Genomic DNA, 23820 nt, shown 5'->3' with positions numbered 1-23820 from the left:
AAAATTTGTTCTTTTCCTCTGACCGAGTCATTTGTTATAACTAACACTTTCGTCCACATCTTTTTTTGTGTTTAGTTCCACCAAGCCCACCTTCAAGGCCAGAAGTCTATTCGGTGTCTGCAACTGCCATGGCCATTCGCTGGGAGGAACCCTATCATGATGGTGGCAGCAAAGTCATTGGATACTGGGTTGAAAAGAAGGAGCGCAACACCATCCTTTGGGTGAAGGAAAACAAAGTGCCATGCTCTGAATGCAACTACAAAGTCATGGGATTGGTGGAAGGCCTAGAATATCAATTCAGAACATATGCTCTAAATGCTGCGGGTGTTAGTAAAGCTAGTGAAGCTTCCAGACCTGTAGTGGCTCAAAATCCAGTTGGTAAGTATTACTTTTAGAGTTAGGCTGTTATTGAAGCTAAAATAGAATTGCATTTCTCATTTGTCTGCTTTATTCCTCCAGATCCACCAGGAAGACCAGAAGTAACAGATGTCACCAGATCTACAGTGTCTCTGAGCTGGTCAGCACCCCTTTATGATGGTGGAAGCAAAATTATTGGATATATTGTAGAACGCAAACCGTATAATGAATCTGGTGATGGACGCTGGCTGAAATGCAATTATACCATTGTCTCAGAAAACTTTTTTACTGTGACAGCTCTTAGTGAAGATGAAGCATATGAATTCCGTGTACTAGCAAAGAATGCTGCTGGTGTGATTAGCAAAGGATCTGAATCAACTGGTGCTGTCATTTGCAAAGATGAATACTGTAAGAAATATTCACTTGGAACATTTGAAAACATAATGTTCTATTTTTAGTACTGTCATGTAATTTGGTTTTAATCTCTTTTTCCTTATGACAGCACCACCAAAGGCTGAACTCGATGCCAGATTGCAGGGAGAAGTTGTGACCATTAGGGCTGGATCAGATCTTGTTCTTGATGCGGCTGTTGGTGGGAAACCAGAACCAAAAGTCTTCTGGTCCAAAGGTGACAGGGAATTGGATCTATGTGAAAAGATATCTCTGCAATACACCAGCAAACGAGCCATTGCAATTATCAAGTTCTGTGACAGAAGTGATAGTGGAAAATATACTCTAACAGTTAAAAATGCCAGTGGGATGAAACAAATTTCTGTTCTTGTCAAAGTGCTTGGTATGTATCCCATGATTGACATTCATACTTAGTATACTAAAAAAGCCCCACATTCTTTTAAATAAGAGTGAGAGGCTTTTCATTAGCTGCTATTAACAATACTTATTTTCATCTCTACCCAGATTCACCAGGTCCATGCGCAGGCAAAATCACTGTTAGCAGAGTAACAGAAGAAAAATGTACTCTGGCATGGAACATTCCAGAGGAAGACGGAGGTGCACAAATCACTCACTATATCGTAGAAAGGCGTGAAACCAGCAGACTTCACTGGGTTATTGTTGAGGCTGAATGCCAGACTTTATCATGTGTGGTAACAAAACTTATTAAAAATAACGAATACATCTTCCGCGTGAGAGCTGCCAACAAATATGGACCAGGTGTTCCACTTGAAACAGAACCTGTGATTGCCAGGAATGCTTTCAGTGAGTGTTACTACCTTCCATTCTGCATCAGAACTTACGGAATATTTCTCATAGATAAATAAATTGTTAAATAACAATTTTTTTTTCACTTTTAAAAAAAAAAAACAGCTATCCCAACACAGCCTGGTGCTCCTGAGGAAGTGAGTGTCGGCAAGGAACATATCATTATTCAGTGGACAACACCAGAATCAGATGGTGGCAGTGAGATTAAGGACTACCTTGTGGACAAACGTGAAAGGAAAAGTCTGCGCTGGACACGCGTGAACAGAGATTACACTGTTTACGATACCAGACTGAAAGTCACTGGTCTCATGGAAGGCAGCCAGTACCAGTTCCGTGTCACTGCAGTGAACGCTGCTGGGAACAGTGAGCCTAGTGAAGCTTCACAATACATGTTATGTAAAGAACCATCATGTAAGTTACCCCATTTAAAACATATTTTAATATTTATTTCTAATGATGGAGCACTAACCCACATTGACACTTTGACTAAGATACCCAAAACTACGTATGATCTCACTGAACTAATTAGTATTAGAATAAATGTAAAAGCGGTCATAGTGCATTTTAAATGCATTTCCCGGCATTAGCTGTTTAGAAATCATTTTTAACTGTAAAATGTTTCCTGCACCACTGTGAAATGCATTTTCTTCTTTTTCAAAGATACTCCTGCACCACCTTCAGCTCCAAGAGTTGTGGATACTACTAAACACAGCATAAGTTTGGCATGGTCAAAGCCCACGTATGACGGTGGTGCTGAGATCTTAGGCTATGTTCTTGAGATGAAAGAAGAAGGTACGGAACAGTGGTATCGACCACATACAACTGCCACTCTGAGGAATGCTGAGTTCACCGTGACTGGTCTTAAAACAAACCAGAAATACCAATTCAGAGTTGCTGCTACAAATGTGAATGGTATGAGTGAATTTAGTGAATCATCAGCAGAAATAGAACCCGTGGAAAGAATAGGTAACTTGAAGACTTAGTGTATATTTTAAAGAATAATTACATTTTCCTTTAGAACTACTAAAAGGTTAACTAATTTCCTGTTTCTTACACCCTTCATCAGAAATACCTGAGCTTGAGCTTGCTGATGATCTGAAGAAGACCGTTACAGTCAGAGCTGGTGGTTCCCTGCGCCTGATGGTGTCTGTATCTGGCAGACCTGCTCCCGTAATCACATGGAGCAAGCAGGGTGTTGACCTTGTAAGTCGAGCTATCATTGATACTACAGACAGCTACACTCTGCTTATTGTGGATAAAGTTAATCGGTATGATGCTGGAAAATACGTCATTGAGGCCGAAAATCAATCAGGAAAAAAATCGGCAACTATTTCGGTAAAAGTGTATGGTAAGTACTGCTACAATTATATATGGGCATCACATCCCTCTTAATGCACTTTGCTCAGGAGTAAGAAAGTCGTTAGTTTCCAATGGAAGTTTGCATTTTAAATAACATGAGATTGCTTTGGAAGTCAGAGAAACAATCTAATCCAAAGGAAAATACATAGTTTCTAAAGCTGTGCTATTTTGTAAATCAAATCCCAGCTTTGGGTTTTTTATGCAGACTGTAAATGGAAAGGATCCGAAAGGAAAAAAAATATTTGTTTCTTTATTTGGTTTAGATACACCTGGTCCACCAGCTGCAGTGAGAATTAAGGAAGTATCAAAAGATTCTGTGACACTTACTTGGGATATTCCAACCATTGACGGTGGAGCCCCAGTCAACAATTATATAATTGAGAAACGTGAAGCTTCCATGAGAGCTTACAAGACTGTCACTACCAAATGCAGCAAGACATTTTATAGAGTTACTGGACTTCTAGAAGGAGCTTTGTATTATTTCAGAGTACTACCAGAAAATATTTATGGCATTGGTGAAGCTTGTGAAACATCTGATGCAGTACTAGTATCTGATGTCCCCATGGTACCACAAAAACTTGAAGTGATTGACACCACTAAATCAACTGTTACTCTTGCATGGGAGAAACCACTACATGATGGTGGCAGCAGATTGACTGGCTATGTTATTGAGGCCAGCAAAGCTGGAACAGAAAGATGGCTGAAGGTAGTGACGCTGAAGCCTACCGTCTACGAGCATACAATTATCTCTCTCAATGAAGGTGAACAGTACTTGTTCAGGGTCAGAGCACAGAATCAGAAGGGCGTGTCAGAACCACGAGAGATTGTCACAGCAGTGACGGTACAAGACCAAAAAGGTAGGTATCTACTGTTGAAAAGAACACCAAATGAACATGATATTTATAAAATGGATATTTAACATATCAATGATGTGCTTTCCTTAGTTCTACCAACAATTGACTTCACTGGAATACCTCAGAAGACAATTCATGTACCTGCTGGCAAGCCCATTGAGTTAGCCATTCCAATTGAAGGACGACCACCTCCAGCTGCATCATGGTTCTTTGCTGGTTCTAAACTAAAAGAATCAGAACGCATCAAAATTGAGACTGCTGCCAAAATGTCTAAATTAACTGTGCGTGAGACCACCATACATGACACTGGAGAGTATACGCTTGAACTGAAGAACACAACTGGAACGGTTACTGATACAATAAAGGTTATAATCCTTGGTAAGGATTTATGAAAATAATTGTCCGAGACCTTTCTCCATCTGAACTTTGTTACATCAGCAATATGATTCCACATTTTCTCTACGGTTTTTTTTTTGGGGTTTTTTTGTCTTTTAATTTTCTTTTTTTTTCCTAGACAAACCTGGACCACCTGTTGGACCTATTCGAATTGATGAAATTGATTCAAATTATGTAACCATCTCCTGGGAGCCACCTGAGCTGGATGGTGGAGCTACTCTTAGCGGCTATGTGGTAGAACAGCGTGATGCTCACCGTCCTGGATGGCTGCCAGTTTCAGAGTCAGTAACCAGGACAATGTTTAAGTTCACCAGGCTTGTTGAAGGTGCAGAATACGTGTTCCGTGTGGCTGCTACAAACCGCTTTGGAATCGGATCTTACCTGCAGTCTGAAATTATCGAATGCAAAAGCAGAATCCGTAAGTCTGAATTTTTGCTTATTCTCTACCTTTAAAAATAAAAAGATACATTTAAAGGGGCTTATATATCCACATATAGATACTATTTTTCTAGATGTTACTACTTCCTTTTGCCAAATAAAATGGTACATTGTGATGCACAGTAGTCTTGTTATATTTCCGGAGAAAAATGCGACCCATAAATCTATGTAGGTATTATAGATGCGCTGCATAGAACCTGGATGGTAAACTTGGACTTTCTGCTCAGGTCTACCATTAGCCTTAAAAACTGCTTTACCCCATTACAAAAACAGGAGTATTTCACTGATATAGTTTGTAAAGTACTTTGATATCTGCTGATAAAAAGAGTTTGATAGGACATGGATATTACATTGTCATTCACAATACATTGCATATTACTAATGTGTAGAATCATTTGATGCTTCCTTCACTAATTCTGTGTTATGTTTTTACAGGTATTCCTGGTCCTCCTGGCACTCCAGAAGTGTTTGATATCTCTCGAGATGGCATGACATTAACTTGGTATCCTCCAGAAGATGATGGTGACTCACAGATTACTGGTTATATTGTGGAACGCAAAGAAGTTAGAGCTGATAGATGGATCCGTGTAAATAAAGTTCCAGTCACTATGACTCGTTACCGTTCCACTGGGTTGGTTGAAGGATTAGAATATGAACACCGAGTCACAGCAATCAATGCCAGAGGCACTGGGAAACCCAGCCGTCCTTCCAAGTCTGCTGTCGCCAGAGATCCAATTGGTAAGTAATTTCCTGCATAGATTGAGGATGTTACAGCAGAAGAGAATGATACTAGTAGAATTTACGTTTTTTCTAATTTGGAAGTTTATCTTGGTGTATTAACAAATGAGATTCTGACTGGAGAAAACCAAGAAGATATTAATGAAAATCTTTCATTCTAAGTTTTCCTGTATAAATCCTGTAGACTTAATACCAATTATACGCTGCAAGTTAGCATTTGTTACATCTTTCAAATATTCATTAAAACGATATCACCACCACCACCCCATCTGATCTTCTCTTCCAGCTCCTCCAGGTAAACCTCAGAATCCAAGAGTCACTGATACTACAAGAACATCTGTCTCCCTGGCTTGGAGTCCACCAGAAGATGAAGGTGGTTCTAAAGTTACTGGCTACTTAATTGAGATGCAGAAGGTTGATCAATTTGAATGGACCAAATGCAATACCACGCCAACCAAGATTCGTGAATACACCTTGACACATCTGCCCCAGGGTGCAGAGTACAGATTCCGTGTGCTAGCCTGCAATGCTGGTGGGCCAGGAGAACCTGCTGAAGTGCCAGGGACAGTCAAAATAACAGAAATGCTTGGTAAGACACTTCAAGTCTTAACTGTCATTGAAAGTTGTCCTAAAAAAGTATTTGCCTAAAGCAGGTATGATATCATCTGTAAAACAGACATAGCGTGACATGTTAATTTTGTTTACAGAATATCCTGACTATGAACTTGATGAAAAATACCAGGAAGGTCTCATGGTGAGACAAGGTGGAGTTATCAGGCTCACAATACCCATTAAGGGTAAGCCCATCCCAATATGCAAATGGACAAAAGAAGGACATGACATCAGCAAGAGGGCCATGATTGCGACTTCTGACACTCACACAGAACTTGTGATCAAAGATGCAGAGAGAGAAGATTCAGGCACCTATGATCTGGCACTTGAAAACAAGTGTGGCAAAAAAGCTGTGTATATTAAAGTCAGAGTGATTGGCATTCCAAATCCACCAGAAGGGCCACTTGAGTATGATGATATACAAGCTCGTTCTGTCAGAGTAAGCTGGAGACCTCCTACAGATGATGGTGGTGCAGACATCCTAGGTTATATTGTTGAGAGACGAGAAGTACCAAAGACTGCCTGGTACACTGTTGACTCTAGAGTGAAAGGAACATCACTAGTGGTGAAAGGGCTCAAAGAAAATGTGGAATATCACTTCCGTGTTTCTGCTGAAAACCATTTCGGTATTAGCAAATCTCTCAAATCTGAAGAACCAGCAGTACCAAAGACACCTCTAAGTAAGTACCTTTCTAAAAAAAATGTTATTTAGTTACTACATTATGGTTCTAAATGTGCAGTGGTATATGCAAATGTTTTAACACTACATCACTATTATTTCTATTATTTTTGTTATTGTAATTATTAACAGATCCTCCAGAGCCTCCAAACAACCCACCTGAAGTACTTGATGTTACAAAGACTTCTGTCAACTTGTCCTGGTCCAGACCTAAAGATGATGGTGGTTCTCGTGTAACTGGCTACTACATTGAACGTAAAGAGACATCTACAGAAAAATGGGTCCGGCATAATAAGACACAGATTACCACTACAATGTACACAGTCACAGGACTTGTTCCAGATGCTGAATATCAATTCCGTATCATTGCTCAAAATGACATTGGTGAAAGTGAAGCAAGTCCTGCTTCTGAACCAGTTGTATGCAAGGATCCATTTGGTAAGAAAATGTTTGCATTAACAGATCTTCTGAAGAGCAACTAGTGACATTTAGAGAGGAATTTATTTTCTGTATATGTTTTAATTTTCAGACAAACCAAGCCAACCTGGAGAAATTGAGATCACTTCTATATCTAAGGACAGCATTACATTAGAATGGGAAAGACCTGAAAGTGATGGTGGCAAAGAGATCCTTGGCTATTGGGTTGAATATCGCCAGTCTGGAGAAAGCACCTGGAAAAAATGCAATAAAGAACGCATCAAGGACAGGCAGTTTACAGTAGGAGGTTTACTAGAGGCTACAGAATATGAGTTCCGTGTTTTTGCAGAAAATCAGACTGGTCTTAGCAGACCTCGAAGGACTGCTATGGCAGTGAAGACTAAATTAACATGTAAGCAAAAATATATTGTCTTATTTGCTGTGATATTGTTGTGATTTGCTGTGCCATAAGCCATGGTGCTGCATTTATGCTGCCTGTTTGTTTTACATGTTATTTGCCAACATGACAGTCCTAAAGCACAGGCTTTCAAGTATGAGGCATAAGTATAAATGAAAATTAAGTTCCAGTAATATAGTAATAGAGGAAAATTTCATAGTAATCTTCATTATTTTTTAATTTTCTTTGTCATAGCTGGAGAAGCGCCTGCCATAAAAAAAGAAATGCAGGATGTTACAACTAAACTGGGTGAAGCAGCTCAGCTGACATGCCAAATTGTTGGGAGACCTTTGCCTGATATTAAATGGTACCGCTTCGGCAAAGAACTGGTACAAAGCCGAAAATACAAAATGTCATCGGATGGACGCAACCATACACTGACAGTAATAACAGATGAACAGGAGGATGAAGGTCTCTACACTTGTATGGCTACCAATGATGTTGGAGAAATTGAAACTAGTGGCAAGCTATTATTGCAGGCTCCTCCTCAGTTCCATCCTGGCTTCCCATTGAAAGAGAAATACTATGCAGGTGCAGGCGGCACCCTCCGCCTTCACGTTGTGTATATCGGCCGACCAGTACCAGCAATAACTTGGTTCCACAGCAACAAACCCTTGAGAGGATCAGAAACGGTTACTATTGAGAACACAGAGCATTACACTCATCTTGCTATTAAGAATGTCCAACACAAGACTCATGCTGGGAAGTACAAAGTGCAACTCAGTAACACATTTGGAACAGTTGACACTGTACTTAATGTGGAAATACAAGGTAATTAATTTTATTTCCAGTATTTTTGTGAATATTTTCTCAAATATTTATTGGCAAAAGAATTACAAATATTGTGCTTTTTCTTTTACAGATAAGCCAGATAAACCAGCAGGGCCAATTGTTATAGAGTCTATACTGAAGAATTCTGTGGTGATAAGCTGGCAACCACCAGAGGATGATGGAGGTGCTATGATAACCAATTACATCATAGAGAAATGTGAAGCCAAGGAAGGAGCAGAATGGCAACTTGTATCTTCAAGCATTTCAGGCACAACCTGTAGAATTGTTAACCTAACTGAAAATGCAGGCTATTATTTCCGTGTTTCTGCTCAGAATACATATGGCATTAGTGAAGCACTGGAAGTTTCATCAGTCGTTGTTATGAAGCCTCCATTTGGTAAGTGGACGCAGAAATATCAATTTCTGTATGCCCCTGTAATTACTAAGGCAAGCTCACGTCTGTGTTTGAACCTTTTTATTCTTTACAGAAAAACCAGGACAACCTGGCCAGCCAGTAGCAAGTGCTGTCACAAAGGATTCTTGTGTAGTGTCATGGAAGCCACCTGCAAGTGATGGCGGTGCAAAGATTAGAACTTACTATCTTGAGAAGCGTGAGAAAAAACAAAACAAGTGGATTTCTGTAACAACAGATGAAATTCGTGAAACTGTCTATTCTGTGAAAGATCTTATTGAAGGTCTTGAATATGAGTTCCGTGTAAAATGTGAAAATCTTGGTGGTGAAAGTGAGTGGAGTGAGGTATCACAACCAGTCATTCCGAAATCTGATGTTCCAATTCAAGCTCCACATTTCAAGGAAGAACTAAGGAATCTGAATGTGAAATTTCAAGCTAACGCCACATTTGTCTGCAAAGTCACTGGTCATCCTAAACCAATTGTCAAGTGGTACAGACAGGGCAAAGAAATAATGCCAGATGGTGAAAAGATCAAGATACAGGAATTCAAGGGTGGATATCACCAGCTGGTCATCACAAATGTAACGGATGATGATGCCACTGTATATCAAGTTAGAGCTACCAACCAAGGAGGATCTGTGTCTGGCACTGCCTCTTTGGATGTTGAAGGTGAATGGAGGGTCTTTATTCCTAAAACAAATTATTTTTGAGCTTTGAATATTTAGACTATTGGTGCTCTTGTAATGTGCATTTGGTCATGTGTTGTTTTTTTCTTCCTCTTTCTATTCCAGTTCCTGCGAAGATTCATTTGCCCAAAAACCTGGAAGGCATGGGAGCTGTTCATGCCCTCCGAGGGGAAGTAGTGAGCATCAAGATTCCATTCAGTGGCAAGCCTCACCCTGTGATCACATGGCAGAAGGGACAAGACCTCATTGATACTAATGGACACTACCAAGTCATTGTTACGCGATCATTTACATCTCTTGTTTTCCCAAATGGTGTTGACAGAAAAGATGCAGGGTTTTACATCGTTTGTGCTAAAAACAGATTTGGAATTGATCAAAAAACAGTTGAATTAGATGTGGCTGATGTGCCCGATCCACCAAGAGGTCTGAAGGTAACTGACATTTCAAGGGATTCGGTCAACTTAACCTGGAATGAACCAGCTACTGATGGTGGAAGCAGAATCATAAACTACATTATTGAGAAACGTGCTACAACAGCAGAGCGATGGATTCGTGTAGCACAAGCTCGTGATACACGATACACAGTGGTGAACCTATTTGGCAAGACCACCTACCAGTTCCGTGTAATTGCAGAAAACAAGTTTGGCCAAAGCCAGCCTTCTGAACCTACTGATCCCATCATAACAAAGGAAGATAAGACCAGAGTAATGAACTACGATGAAGAAGTTGATGAGACCAGAGAAGTCACCACAGTTAAAGCAGCTCACTATTCTACAAAGGAACTCTATGACAAATATATGATTGCAGAAGAGCTTGGACGTGGGCAGTTTGGCATTGCACATCGCTGTGTTGAGGCAGCTTCAAAAAAGACTTACCTGGCCAAGTTTGTCAAAGTAAAGGGTGCTGACCAAGTTTTGGTAAAGAAAGAAATTTCCATTCTAAACATTGCTAGGCACCAAAATATCCTGTATCTTCATGAATCATTTGAGAGCCTAGAAGAATTGGTCATGATTTTTGAATTCATCTCTGGAGTTGACATCTTTGAAAGAATAAGCACAGCTTCATTTGAACTGAATGAGAGAGAAATAGTAAGTTATGTACGCCAGGTCTGCAATGCACTAGAATTTTTACATAGCCACAGCATCGGACATTTTGATATTAAACCAGACAATATTATTTATTTCACAAGAAGAAGCTCTGTAGTTAAAATTGTTGAATTTGGTCAAGCCAGACAACTGAAGCCTGGAGACAGCTTTAGACTCCAGTTCACTTCTCCTGAGTATTATGCACCTGAAGTACATCATCATGATTTGGTCAGCACAGCTACTGACATGTGGTCAGTTGGTGCTCTAACATACATACTTCTCAGTGGCATTAATCCTTTCATTGCTGAAACAAACCAACAAGTTATTGAAAATATTCTAAATGCTGAATACAACTTTGATGATGAAGCATTCAAAGACATAAGCATTGAGGCCATGGACTTCGTTGATCGCCTACTAGTCAAGGAAAGAAAAGCTCGGATGACAGCTGCTGAAGCGCTTAACCATGTGTGGCTAAAACAGCAGACAGAAAAGACCAGCACTAAAGTCATCAAGACCTTGAGGCACAGGCGTTACTACCAAACTCTAGTAAAGAAGGAGTGGAACACAGTTGTGTCAGTAGCCCGCATTTCCTGTGGAGGCGCGATTAGATCTCAGAAAGGCGTAACGGTGGCTAAAGTTAAAGTTGCCCCAATAGACATTGGTCCCATTGCTGGGCAGATAAAGCATGCTGTTACAGAAGAAGGAGGGCATGCCAAATACGTATGTAGGATTGAAAACTATGATCAGTCCACACAAGTCACATGGTACTTTGGTATGAGGCAATTAGAAAACAGTGAGAAATATGAAATCAAATATGCAGAAGGTGAGGCAACCATGTATGTCAAAGATGTTTCTAAATCTGATGATGGTACCTACAGATGCAAGGTAGTAAATGACTACGGTGAAGACAGCTCTTATGCAGAACTTTTTGTTAAAGGTGTGAGAGAAATTTCTGACCACTACAGATGCAGAACTGTTAGGAAAGTGAAGCGACGGACTGATACTATGAGGCTATTAGAGCGTCCACCAGAATTTACTCTGCCTTTGTATAACCGCACTGCATACGTTGGCGAAAACGTCAGGTTCGGAGTAACTATAACAGTTCACCCAGAACCTCGCTTAACATGGTTCAAATCAGGCCAGAAAATCAAACCTGGTGATGACGATAGGAAGTATACTTTTGAATCAGACAAAGGTCTTTATCAACTCATCATCAATAATGTCACAGAAGAGGATGATGCTGAATACAGTATTGTGGCACGCAATAAATATGGTGAAGATAGCTGCAAAGCTAAGCTGACTGTGATTCCACATCCACCTCCAGCAGATGCCACATTAAGGCCAATGTTTAAAAGGCTGCTGGCAAATGCTGAATGTCAAGAAGGCCAAAATGTCAGTTTTGAGATCAGGGTATCTGGCGTACCAAAACCAACGCTGAAATGGGAGAAAGATGGTCAACCTCTGTCCTTTGGTCCCAACTTCGATATAATTCATGAAGGTTTGGATTATTATGCTTTGCATATCAGAGATACTTTACCAGAAGACAGTGGTTATTACAGAGTTACTGCTACAAACAGTGCTGGATCTACAAGCTGTCAGGCTTATCTAAAAGTTGAACGCTTGAAATATGTCAAGCGTGAGTACAAAACTGAAGAAGAGCGGGAGAAGCACGTACAGAGGCAAATTGACAAGACCTTACGAATGGCAGAAATCCTTTCTGGGGTTGAAGCTGTTCCACTGACACAAACTGCCCAAGAGGCTCTCAGAGAAGCTGCTATCTTATATAAACCAGCTGTTAGCACTAAGACCGTCAAAGGTGAATATGAAATTAAGAAAGAAGAAAAGAAGGAAGAAAGAAAACTTCGTATGCCGTACGAGGTCCCAGAGCCTCGTAAACATGTGCGCACTACTCTTGAGGAAGATCAGAACATTAAACACTTTGTGCCTCTGTCAGACATGAAGTGGTACAAGAGGCTGCGAGACCAGTACGAAATGCCAGGAAAACTTGAAAGAACTGTTCAGAAACGCCAGAAACGCATACGCCTTTCCAGGTGGGAACAATTCTATGTGATGCCCCTGCCACGCATTTCTGATCAGTATAAGCCTAAATGGCGCATACCAAAGCTAACACAAGACGATCTTGAAATTGTGAGACCAGCACGTCGCCGTAGCCCATCTCCAGACTATGAATATTACTACAGGCCAAGAAGGCGATCGCTTGGTGACTTGTCGGATGAGGAATTACTCCTGCCTATTGATGACTATTTAGCCATGAAGAGAACTGAAGAGGAAAGGCTGCGCCTTGAGGAAGAGCTGGAGTTAGGCTTTTCTGCTTCCCCACCAAGTAGAAGTCCCCCACGCTTTGAACTGTCTGCCCTTCGGTATTCTACTGCAGGAGCACAGGTCAGTTCAGAAGAAGAAAGAAAAAGAGAGCTGAGGTATTCCAGCTATCACATCCCAACTAAAGCTGAGACCAGTGCAAGCTATGCAGAGCTTCGTCAACGCCATGACAGGGCTGCCTACAGACCACCTAAACAAAAGCAAAGAATAATGGATGAAAGAGAGGACGAAGAATTGCTCCGTCCTGTTGGCACTTCTCAACGACTCTCTGAATACAGGAGTGAGCTTGAATATATGGCAGAGGAGGAAAAGAGGAGACTCAGGAGAAGGAGGGAAAGAGAAATAACTGAGATCACATCAGAAGAAGAAGAAGAAATAGAAATGGTGCAACATGTTCACAGGGAATTTTCACCTCCCTCTAGATTACTAAGGAGAAGAAGATCTCTTTCTCCAACTTACATTGAGTTGATGCGTCCTGTATCTGAATTAATTCGACCCCGCTCACGGCCTCCTGAAGAAAGTGAGAGAAGATCCCCAACACCAGAGAGAACTCGACCACGCTCACCTAGTCCAGTTTCTAGTGAAAGATCACTCTCTCGGTTTGAGAGGATGGCAAGATTTGATATATTTTCTAGATATGAGTCCATGAAATCTGCTTTGAAAACTCAGAAGACTATGGAAAGGAAATACGAAGTTCTGACTCAGCAGCCTTTCACCCTTGACCATGCTCCTCGCATTACCCTGAGAATGCGCTCACACCGTGTACCATGTGGCCATAATACCAGGTTCATTCTAAATGTCCAGTCAAAACCAACTGCTGAAGTGAAGTGGTACCATAATGGTATTGAGCTCCAGGAGAGCAGTAAGATACATTTTACTAATACCAGCGGTGTATTAACTCTGGAGATTCTCGACTGCCACATTGATGACAGTGGAACGTACCGGGCTGTATGCACAAACTACAAAGGGGAATGCTCTGACTACGCAACACTAGATGTTACTGGAGGAGATTACACTACGTACTCTTCCCAGCGAAGAGATGAAGAAGTACCAAGGGCAATTTTACCTGACTTGACGAAAACAGAGGCATATGCAGTCTCCTCATTTAAGAAAGCATCTGCTACAGAAGCAAGTTCCTCAGTAAGAGAGGTCAAATCAGAAATGTCAGCAACAAGAGAATCACTTTTATCATATGAACACTATGCTGCTTCTGAAGAAAAAATCACTGCAGCTGAAGAAAAATCATTGGAAGAAAGGACTGTACACAAGGCATTTAAAAGCACTCTACCAGCAACAATCCTTACAAAACCACGGTCAATCACAGTTTCTGAAGGGGAGACTGCAAGATTTTCCTGTGATGTTGATGGTGAACCAGCACCAACAATAACCTGGTTCCATGCAGGTCAACCCATTGTTTCTTCAAGGCGCTTCCAAGTAACACGAACGCAGTACAAGTCTACCTTTGAAATTTCTTTGGTCCAGATGTCAGATGAAGGAACTTACACTGTTGTGGTGGAAAACTCTGAAGGAAGACAGGAAGCGCATTTCACTTTGACCATTCAAAGAACAAGGATTCCCGAAAAAACAATTACATCACCTCCAAGAATCAAATCTCCTGAGCCTCGTGTAAAGTCTCCTGAGCCAGTTAAGTCTCCTAAACAAGTGAAATCTCCTGAACCCATCCGCAGCCCTCCAAAAGCGAAGTCACCACCTGGAGACAAAACAGTACCAGCAGAGAAAGTACAATTACCAACTGTTTCTCCACCAAAGATAAAGCAGAATCTGAAAGCAGAAACCATTGGAGATACGGTAAAGTTATCCTGTGCAGTTGAAAGCAGTGTTTTAAGTGTCAGAGAAGTGGCTTGGTATAAGGATGGCAAAAAACTGAAAGAAGACCATCATTTCAAATTTCATTATGCAGCAGATGGTACCTATGAGCTTAAAATCCATGAGCTCACAGAATCTGATAAAGGAGAATACACCTGTGAAATTATTGGAGAAGGAGGTGTTTCAAAAACTAACTTCCAGTTTACTGGCCAAGTATTTAAAAATATCCATTCCCAGGTAAGAGGTGTATCTGAAACTCATAAATCAGTTCAGAAAGAAGACGAGGTGCTTACAGTTTCTACCCAGAAGAAATCAGCAGTAGCAACTGAAGAAAAAGCAGCAGTTCAAGAAGTCATTAAAAAGTCAGTCGTTACTGAAGACGTCAAACAATTGAAAGCAGAAATTAAAGCTTCTTCAACTAAAATGACAGTGTCCGAAGGGCAGAAAGTGATGTTGAAAGCCAACATTCCTGGTGCCTCTGAAGTAAAATGGGTGCTGAACGGAATGGAGCTGAGAAATTCAGAAGATTACAGATATGGCGTTTCTGGAAGTGATCACACACTAACTATCAAAAAGGCTAGTAATAAAGATGAAGGTATACTCACCTGTGAGGGTAAAACCGATGAAGGTGTTATTAAATGCCAGTATGTTCTGACCTTTTCTAAAGAGCATTCCAACGAACCAGCATTTATCGTGCAGCCTAAGTCTCAAAATGTCAACGAAGGACAAGATGTACTGTTCACCTGTGAAGTTTCTGGGGATCCTTCTCCTGAAATTGAGTGGTTTAAGAATAATCAACCCGTAAGTATTTATTTAATATATTTACTTGAAAAATTGGAATTATTCCTAAAACTGGTCTTAACAAAAACATTTTTTTCCCCTCCTCAGATTGCTGTGTCATCGCACATCAGAGTAACACGCTCTAAAAACATATATTCTCTTGAGATTCGAAATGCAGCAGTGAGTGATACCGGAAAATACACAGTCAAAGCAAAAAATTACCACGGGCAGTGCTCTGCTACAGCATCTTTGACTGTACTCCGTAAGTTTGTTCTCCAGGTCTTGTGTTCAGACTAATTACAACTTTTTGCTGTGGTGCATTTACTAAAATGACTTATGATAAAAGCCACTGGTAATGTTGATTTAGGTATTTTAACAAGTTCCTATTTCTTTTGTATATTATATATACAGAACTAAAACAGCATTAGAGATCTTTATAACGCCCACAGAGGAGCACACAGATGCTCTATTACACCAATAGGTGCATGTTTACAGAAGGCTATGAGCATTCCTTCTAGGATGACTGTGTTAAGACCTTGGTGCTGGCAATTACTCTTTCCTTATTTACTAACAGAATTGGTTCCAATAAAACAAAATGATTCCACAGTTAAGTTTTTTTGTGGTAACTTAGCCATAAGTGAACTGGGTTTAGTATTTTATTGGCTGTACCATATCCCAGTTCCTAGCATCAAGGGGTTGCTATGATTTGCTTGTATGACTGTGCTTGGGTTTAGAGGAAAGCTACAGTGCTTGAGCTTTTCTGTTGCCTTTTATAGCTACAGAACAATGCAGTGAAATACAGACTTTCCTATACCGTGCTTGTAAGAACTTGAAAATGTTTCACAACTTCTACGAACTTGAACTGAACACTCAGAGTCTAATTCTAGTAATGGTTCTAATAGGAAACGCTGTGTGACGACCTGTTTCTTCTTAAGTATGTATGTACATACTAGTAACAGTTCCGTTTCCTACTTGTTTCATTTATAAATTACTGTTTGTGATTTGGACATCTTGAATCAAATGATTGTAAACAATTTTATACTCCACTGCAGTCTTCCATTGAAAGCAAACTATGCTGTCTCTTCATTTCTGTAAAATTAACCATATAGAACTGCATGACTTTGTTTGTTAATGTGATGTTGTTGGTTTTTCCTTCTATGTTTGCGATGCTCCCCAGCTCTAATTGAAGAACCTCCAAAAGAGGTAGTATTGAAGACAAGTGGCGACGCAAGCATGCACGAAAGTTTTTCTTCTCAGTCCTTTCAAATGGCTTCTTCTAAACAAGAGGCTTCATTCAGCAGTTTCAGCAGTAGCAGCATGAGTGAAATGAAATTTGCAAGCATGTCTGCCAAAAGCATGTCCTCCATGAAAGAATCCTTTGTAGAGATGAGCTCCAGCAGTATTATGGGGAAATCTAGTATGGCTCAACTGGAGAGTTCAACTAGTAAAATGCTTAAATCAGGTCTGAGAGGTGAGCAATACAATTACTGGTAGAGTTAGTGCTTCAAACATCCCCAAGTAGTTCTCAGAGCAAACCTTCTGCATGGCTTAATGGAAACAGACTAACTTGGTGTTTCTTCTCCTGTTTTGTAAAGGAGTACCACCCAAAATCGAAGCTCTCCCATCTGATATCAGCATTGATGAAGGAAAAGTTCTCACGCTATCTTGTGCCTTTTCGGGTGATCCTGCTCCTGAAATAACATGGTACTGCGGAGAGAGAAAAATTACCAGTCAGGACCAGCAAGGCAGATTCCACATTGAAACCAGTGAAGATTTAACCACCCTGATCATCATGGACGTCCAGAAGAACGACGGTGGACTTTATACCCTGAATTTAGGAAATGAATTTGGTACCGATTCTGCCACTGTGAATATTAATATTCGATCAATTTAGACAGCTTGATCTGTATTATTTACACTTGTCTTTTTACAAGTGATTCATATATGGACTGAAATATCTGATCTGTAAATATAAAAAAAAATATTTTTGTACCTACCTGAATGAGACAAAGTCCAGAGCTATACGTTATGACTTATAGTCATTATTGACCTAAGAATTTTAAACACTTTTTTCACTGACATGTACATACTGTATATAGCCGAAGTTAACGGTTATGAAGTTTTGTACCATTTATTTTATGACATTTTGAAACGTAACTTTTGGAAGTAACAGTTGGTAGGAGAAAGTTTCCTAGCAAACGACTACCCTGCTCAACATTTAACTAATTTTTGCGCCTCAACTCATTGTTGATGTCTAAGAATGCCTCAACAGGTAGAGAGGCTCCCTGTTGAAGATTACCTACACCTAAGAGATGATACTGTGCATAGTATTTCGTACATGCACAAATATTTATGTCGTATCGGAAATGTAAGGCATTGGTGATGTTTGCAATTACCCTCCTGTAAGCATTGCTTTAATGTTTTACATTGGATCCGATTATGTCCTAATTTCCATACCTGACTGACAATTTTGGGACAAAGTGCAAGCGGCCAGCACTTTGTTCACCCAGTGTCTGCGTACTGTTTCTGACATATTGACTGCCTGAATAGCTTTAAAAAAAGTAACATCACCTGGCCATCCCCTTAATCAACAAAGCTATTTAGGTACTCAAGTGCAGCAGCAGTACCCCCTCTCGGAGGTTCGTAGGGTGCAGTGATTGAGTTTGTGTGGTAGTATTAGACATCCAGTAGTCGCTTCCGGGCAACTAAGCAATGAACCACAGTTTGAAAACAAACTGTTGTCACAACATCAAATACCGCCCTGCACTTCAATTTGCTTTAGTTCTCCTAATGTAGTAATAAGCCTTGTTAGCTGTTGAACCTCCTTGAGATAGAATCGTTCATTTGAAATAAAGCATGCTTTCTGCACCATAAAATCTGCGACTCCTCGTTATTTATTTATTATGCTCTGATTTTACAGTTCCTGTGCTACGCTACAGAAAAAGAGTTGCTGAAAGAAAAGACGAGGCAGAAATGCAATTCTCCAATGTAAACCAGATAGCTAACTGTTGAAAATCCAACCATCTATCAGAAACAGCCTGGCCACCAGAAAGTCAGCCTTAAAAAAGGTCAGACTTCAAAGAAAAAAAGAAGTTTTTTTCATAGGTTCTTCATCGACAAAGGATAAATTCTAGCACATGCCTAAGCATTACGCTGTTCTTATTATCCCTCTGTTAAGTGACTATATGGCTAAATTGCTAATCTCTCTTCTTTATTGCTGGTCTCTGGTTAAAGTGGTTAAAAAACTGCCTGGCTATTGCCTCCTTTTTTTGGCAGCTGCCACTAGTATAGATTAGTTGACCCTAATTGCCTGGACCTATGAGTTCTCACCTCCCATGGGTGGTTAAGGGGCCATGCCTCATCAGTTGACATATCTATAGGAGCAAAGCTTGTCTTTATGTTCCTGGGGAGGAATCACAAATCCCATGCAGGCCAGTCACTATTTTGATTATCTATGGGAAGAGTATGAAGGTCAAAGGAATAACTCTGCTTCTAGAATTCACTCTGGTGAGTAGAAAAAGCTTGTTTGAGAGCAAATACACTCACAGAGATGCCACACTGCTTCAGGAGCTGTAAAACTCTCTTAAGTGGAGCAGCAGTGTTAGTTAGCAACACCATGCATCTCTATGACTGCCAGCATATGACTACCACTAAAAAAAGCTCAGTTTGTCAGAAGTAGTAAAGCAGGTAGTATGTTTAAAAACCTGTTCCAAAAAGACTCACTATAGAAGTAGATTATTGTTTTTTTATTTCCTATAAACCTATATACTATCAACCACTAGCTATCCAAATGATGCAGGAAAGCTAATAAACGGGGATGAAACAAGGACTAAAGTAAAAATAAGGATTTCAGAACAGCTAAGTTTTGGGTCAGGACAAGATCCGGACTATTTCAAGTGATGGAACAAGGAACATTTAGAAACAATCATAAAGATGAAAGAGTTTGAGAGTGCATGGTATTTCTTCCTTAGGGAGGAAAGTAAAAAAGAGTAGTAAAAATGAGGTAAAAAAAGACCATTTATTGTAATCTTTAAAGCATTCAAAGGAAAAAATAACCCTTCAGAAAGCTTCTCATTCTAATTCCATTAAGTGTTTTAAAAAAAACCCAACAAACTCAATACAAGACACAAAATACACAGGTACAGTCTTGTTTAACTAACAACTAACTTGTGTACACAGGCACATAATAAAATTAATACTAAAAATACACTAGTTAGTCATCTCAGCAGAAAGTAATAGTGACAGACAGCATCTGCAGGTTTAAGCATGGACTCTTCTCCACCAATGCTAATGGAAACTCAGTCTTCCATGGCCTCTACTGAGTCTACATTGACTTACTTGATCAAGAGGAAAGCACACCAGTGTGGCAGTGTAAGTTCATTCTGCCTGTACCTCTCTGGCCCAACTCTGCAGAGTACTTAAGCAAGCACACCTACCTTTAAGCAGATGAGTCACTCAGATACCTAAAAATAGGATTTAAAGTACTTACAGGCTTTGCTGAAGCACAGCTTTAATAGATAACTTTACATGCCAACCTGCTGAGCCAGTGCTTTTTCACAAGACTGCCAAGTGAACGCTAATATAGAGTGACACTGATAAATTCAGAACCTAAAGCTTCAATATTCAGTTACACAGAACACATTCCTACACAATAACGTTTTTCAAGACATTAGATTAAGCAGTTTCTGGATAAAAAATAAATGTAAAATGAGCAACATTCAAATTATTTCCTTATTATATTTAGGTCAAATATTGGGATTTTCAACCATACAAGCTGACATTTGCTCTCTTTAAAGATAAAATCTATTGAACTATAGGACCAAGTTCAGAAAAATATCCTACTATTGATACATGCGTGAAGGCATTTGGACTTGATGTGTCCTGGGTCTTGATGCGTAAGGAAAAACTTTTCAGCAAGCTCTGAGAGCTGTTGCATAAAATCTACTATAGGGCTGGGTATACATTCTTTTACATTTAGCAGCCTGAGAAAGACAACTGTGATGGTGGATAGCCATAACAACCCTAAGAGAATCATTTTACGACTAGCAGACAAGAAACCCTAGTCTTAACATTGCATTTCAATTTTTACCATTGTCTCCAGTGTCAACAACTTTGCCCTTCAAGGGGAGAAAATTATATGAACAGAACACAAAAGGTCACGTCTCCGATAAAATATTAAAACTAAATCTTGTCTAGTTGTGGTGCTTTTTTTTTCCTTCTCCCTTTTTCAAGATGATAATGTTCTAGAGCTTGGATTTAAAAAAAAAAAAAAAAACAACACAACAATAATCAAAATACTTAATGTCTACTAAAAAGAAAACAAAGCATAAAACAGTCAAAAATAAATCGAGTCATTCCCACCCTGGAACATGCCATAGTACTAACAGCAGCAGTACAAAGGAGGAAGGACACCAGAGAAAATAACATACTCTGACATGTCAGAAATTCACAGCGCGTAGAAAACTAAGAGTCAGACCGAGGTAAGGTAATTATGACTCACTTCTGCCACTGTAACCCAAACTTTGTGAAAAATGCCTAGGCAGTCTAGGGAACACACCAAGAAAAGGAGGATACAACAGTCAAAGTCATATTTATCCCAAGACAAAATGAAACACAGGGAAAAGGAAGAAAGACACTTAAATCCTGTCCCTTGAAAGGATTTAAAATATTACCTTTGACATCTATAATTGTCTTGGCAATGCCTGTTTACCTTCCCTTTGAAAAATCTGAAGGAAGCCTGTCTGTCTTTTTTTTTTTTTTTTTTTAAAACCACAGCGATAAGATGCAGTTGTGCTCTCATCTTCAGCCTTCTCTCCCGTATGTGTGCCAGTTAGAACAGTCAGGTTATGGCTATGGTAGTATCTGCGTATACTGGAGCATAAACAGCCGCGACGACAGCATCCTACCACGAGGAAAAAGGTGGCACCAGACAGCAAAGCAGGGAAACAGTCTGACTACTTTCTTATGGTATTCACTTGCCAAACAACATTCTGGATTGTTCATCCAGACTTAACAAATAGCAAAAGCATTTCTTTTAGCATGTTTTAAAGCACAGGCCATTACTCTATCTCCTAGTAAGCTTGTTTGGGTTAGTGCGTTAGACACCCTTTGCAAAATAGCGAAGCACTGGTCCCCCTGCTGTATGGGAAGAGGAATGACTAATTTTCAAATCTTAGTTCACTGCTTAAGTAAGTTAGCTGCTAAGGGCGCCAGTCCTTCCAAGACAGTGGCAATTCTAAGGATGAACATGCACAGTTACAGTCATCTGGGGAGCTTTACAAGTGAAATGGATGGCTACCAACTCTTCAAAAAGGATAGGCAAGGAAGAAGAGGTGGTGGGGTGGCCCTCTATGTTAGGGGCAGTTTTGAATGCCAGGAACTTAACAGTGTGGATGACAACACTGAGTGTGTATGGATAAAAATTAAGGGGAAGGCTAATAAGGCAGACATCGTGATGGGAGTTTGTTATAGACCTCCTAATCAGGATGTAGAAGCCGATGAAGTATTCTACAAGCAGCTGGCAGAGGTCTCACAATCATCTGCCCTTGTTCTTGTGGGGGACTTCAACTTCCCAGACGTCTGCTGGAAATACTACGCAGCAGAGAGGGAACAGTCATGGAGGTTCCTGGAGTGTGTGGAAGACAACTTCCTAACACAGCTGGTGAAGGAACCAACTAGGGGAAGTGCCCTACTGGACCTACTGTTTGTTAACAGAGAAGGTCTTGTGGAGGATGTAAAGGTTGGAGGTCGCCTTGGGCACAGTGATCACGAAATGATAGAATTTTCAATTCTTGATCACGTAAGGCGGGGAGCCAGCAGAACTGCCACCTTGGATTTCCGAAGGGCAGACTTTAGCCTGTTTAGGAGCATGGTCGAGAGTGTCCCTTGGGAGGCAGTTTTGAAGAGCAAAGGTGCCCAGGAAGGCTGGGCATACTTCAAGCAGGTGCTCTTAAAAGCTCAGGAGAAGGCCATCCCCTTGTCTCGAAAAACGAGCAGACGGGGAAGACGACCAGCCTGGCTAAATAGAGAACTTTGGCTGGACCTCAGGAAAAAAAGAAAAGTTTACATTCTCTGGAAAAGGGGGTTGGCAACTTATGAGGATTATCAAGATATAACAAAGCTATGTAGGGGGAAAATGAGAAGGGCCAAAGCTCAATCAGAACTCAGCTTGGCCACTGCAGTCAAAGACAATAAGAAAAGGTTCTTTGAATATATCAATAGAAAAAGGAAGACTAGGGAAAATGTAGGCCCGCTGGTGAACGAGACAGGTGCCCTAGTGGTGGAGGACGCAGAGAAGGCAGAGTTACTGAATGCCTTCTTTTCTTCGGTCTTCACTGCTAAAGCTGTCCCTCATGAATCCCACCCTCTGAAGGCAAAAGGGGAGGTCTGGAGAGTGGAAGATTTTCCCTCAGTTGAGGAGGACCGGGTCAGAGACCACTTGGCCAAGCTGGACATTCATAAGTCCATGGGCCCTGATGGCATGCATCCGCGAGTGCTGAGAGAGCTGGCGGATGTTATTGCTAGACCACTCTCCATCGTCTTTGAACGGTCATGGAGAACAGGAGAGGTGCCTGAGGACTGGAGGAAGGCCGACATCACTCCAATCTTCAAAAAAGGCAAGAAGGAGGACCCAGGGAACTACAGACCGGTTAGTCTCACCTCTGTCCCTGGGAAGGTATTGGAGCGACTCATTCTGGATGTCATCTCCAATCACGTTGAGGAACAGGAAGTTATTGGAAGTGGTCAACATGGATTTACCAAGGGTAAATCGTGCTTGACCAATCTGATAGCTTTCTATGATGTTATAACTGGTTGGCTGGATGAGGGGAAAGTCGTGGATGTCATCTACCTTGACTTTAGCAAGGCTTTTGACACTGTCTCCCATGACATCCTTATTAGGAAGCTGAGGAAGTATGGGCTAGATGAGGTGACAGTGAGGTGGATTGAGAGTTGGCTGCGGGACAGGACTCAGAGGGTTGTGATCAGCGGCACAGAGTCTAGTTGGAGGCCTGTAACCAGTGGTGTCCCCCAGGGGTCAATACTCGGTCCTATTTTGTTTAATATATTCATTAATGACCTGGATGAGGGGACAGAGTGTATCCTCAGCAAGTTTGCTGATGATACCAAACTGGGTGGGGTGGCTGACACCCCAGAGGGCTGCGCTGCCATCCAGCGTGACCTGGACAGGCTGGAGAGCTGGGCAGAGAAGAACCTAATGAGGTTCAACAAAACCAAGTGCAAGGTCCTGCACCTGGGGAGGAAGAATGCTAGGCACCAGTACAGGTTAGGGGCTTACCTGCTGGGAGATAGCTTGGAGGAGAAGGATCTGGGGGTTGTGGTAGACAGTAAATTATCCATGGCCCAGCAATGTGCCCTTGTAGCCAAAAAGGCCA

The 23820-nt window shown here is 40.8% G+C and overlaps 1 protein-coding gene across 1 annotated transcript in view; it reads left to right on the top strand.

Annotated features, from left to right (window-relative positions):
• TTN (titin) overlaps nt 1–18303 on the top strand; it is a 244271-nt gene extending 225968 nt beyond the window's left edge. Inside the window, exons 269-290 of the mRNA XM_082483816.1 lie at nt 76–378; nt 460–765; nt 860–1150; nt 1273–1572; nt 1681–1986; nt 2236–2541; nt 2642–2923; nt 3198–3791; nt 3879–4166; nt 4303–4602; nt 5058–5360; nt 5647–5949; nt 6068–6652; nt 6784–7089; nt 7181–7480; nt 7721–8296; nt 8388–8693; nt 8785–9378; nt 9501–15448; nt 15536–15689; nt 16605–16898; nt 17023–18303. Coding sequence (XP_082339942.1) covers nt 76–378; nt 460–765; nt 860–1150; nt 1273–1572; nt 1681–1986; nt 2236–2541; nt 2642–2923; nt 3198–3791; nt 3879–4166; nt 4303–4602; nt 5058–5360; nt 5647–5949; nt 6068–6652; nt 6784–7089; nt 7181–7480; nt 7721–8296; nt 8388–8693; nt 8785–9378; nt 9501–15448; nt 15536–15689; nt 16605–16898; nt 17023–17321 — 13244 coding nt within the window. The 3' untranslated portion in view covers nt 17322–18303. The remainder of the gene's footprint in view (nt 1–75; nt 379–459; nt 766–859; nt 1151–1272; nt 1573–1680; nt 1987–2235; nt 2542–2641; nt 2924–3197; nt 3792–3878; nt 4167–4302; nt 4603–5057; nt 5361–5646; nt 5950–6067; nt 6653–6783; nt 7090–7180; nt 7481–7720; nt 8297–8387; nt 8694–8784; nt 9379–9500; nt 15449–15535; nt 15690–16604; nt 16899–17022) is intronic.
• The last annotated feature ends 5517 nt before the right edge of the window (nt 18304–23820 follow it).

Source organism: Vanellus vanellus (assembly GCF_965231255.1).
Source record: "Vanellus vanellus genome assembly, chromosome: 5".
Lineage (NCBI taxonomy): Eukaryota > Metazoa > Chordata > Aves > Charadriiformes > Charadriidae > Vanellus > Vanellus vanellus.
Note: the sequence above shows the minus strand (reverse complement) of the source record. Positions and strands in the feature narration are given on the sequence as shown.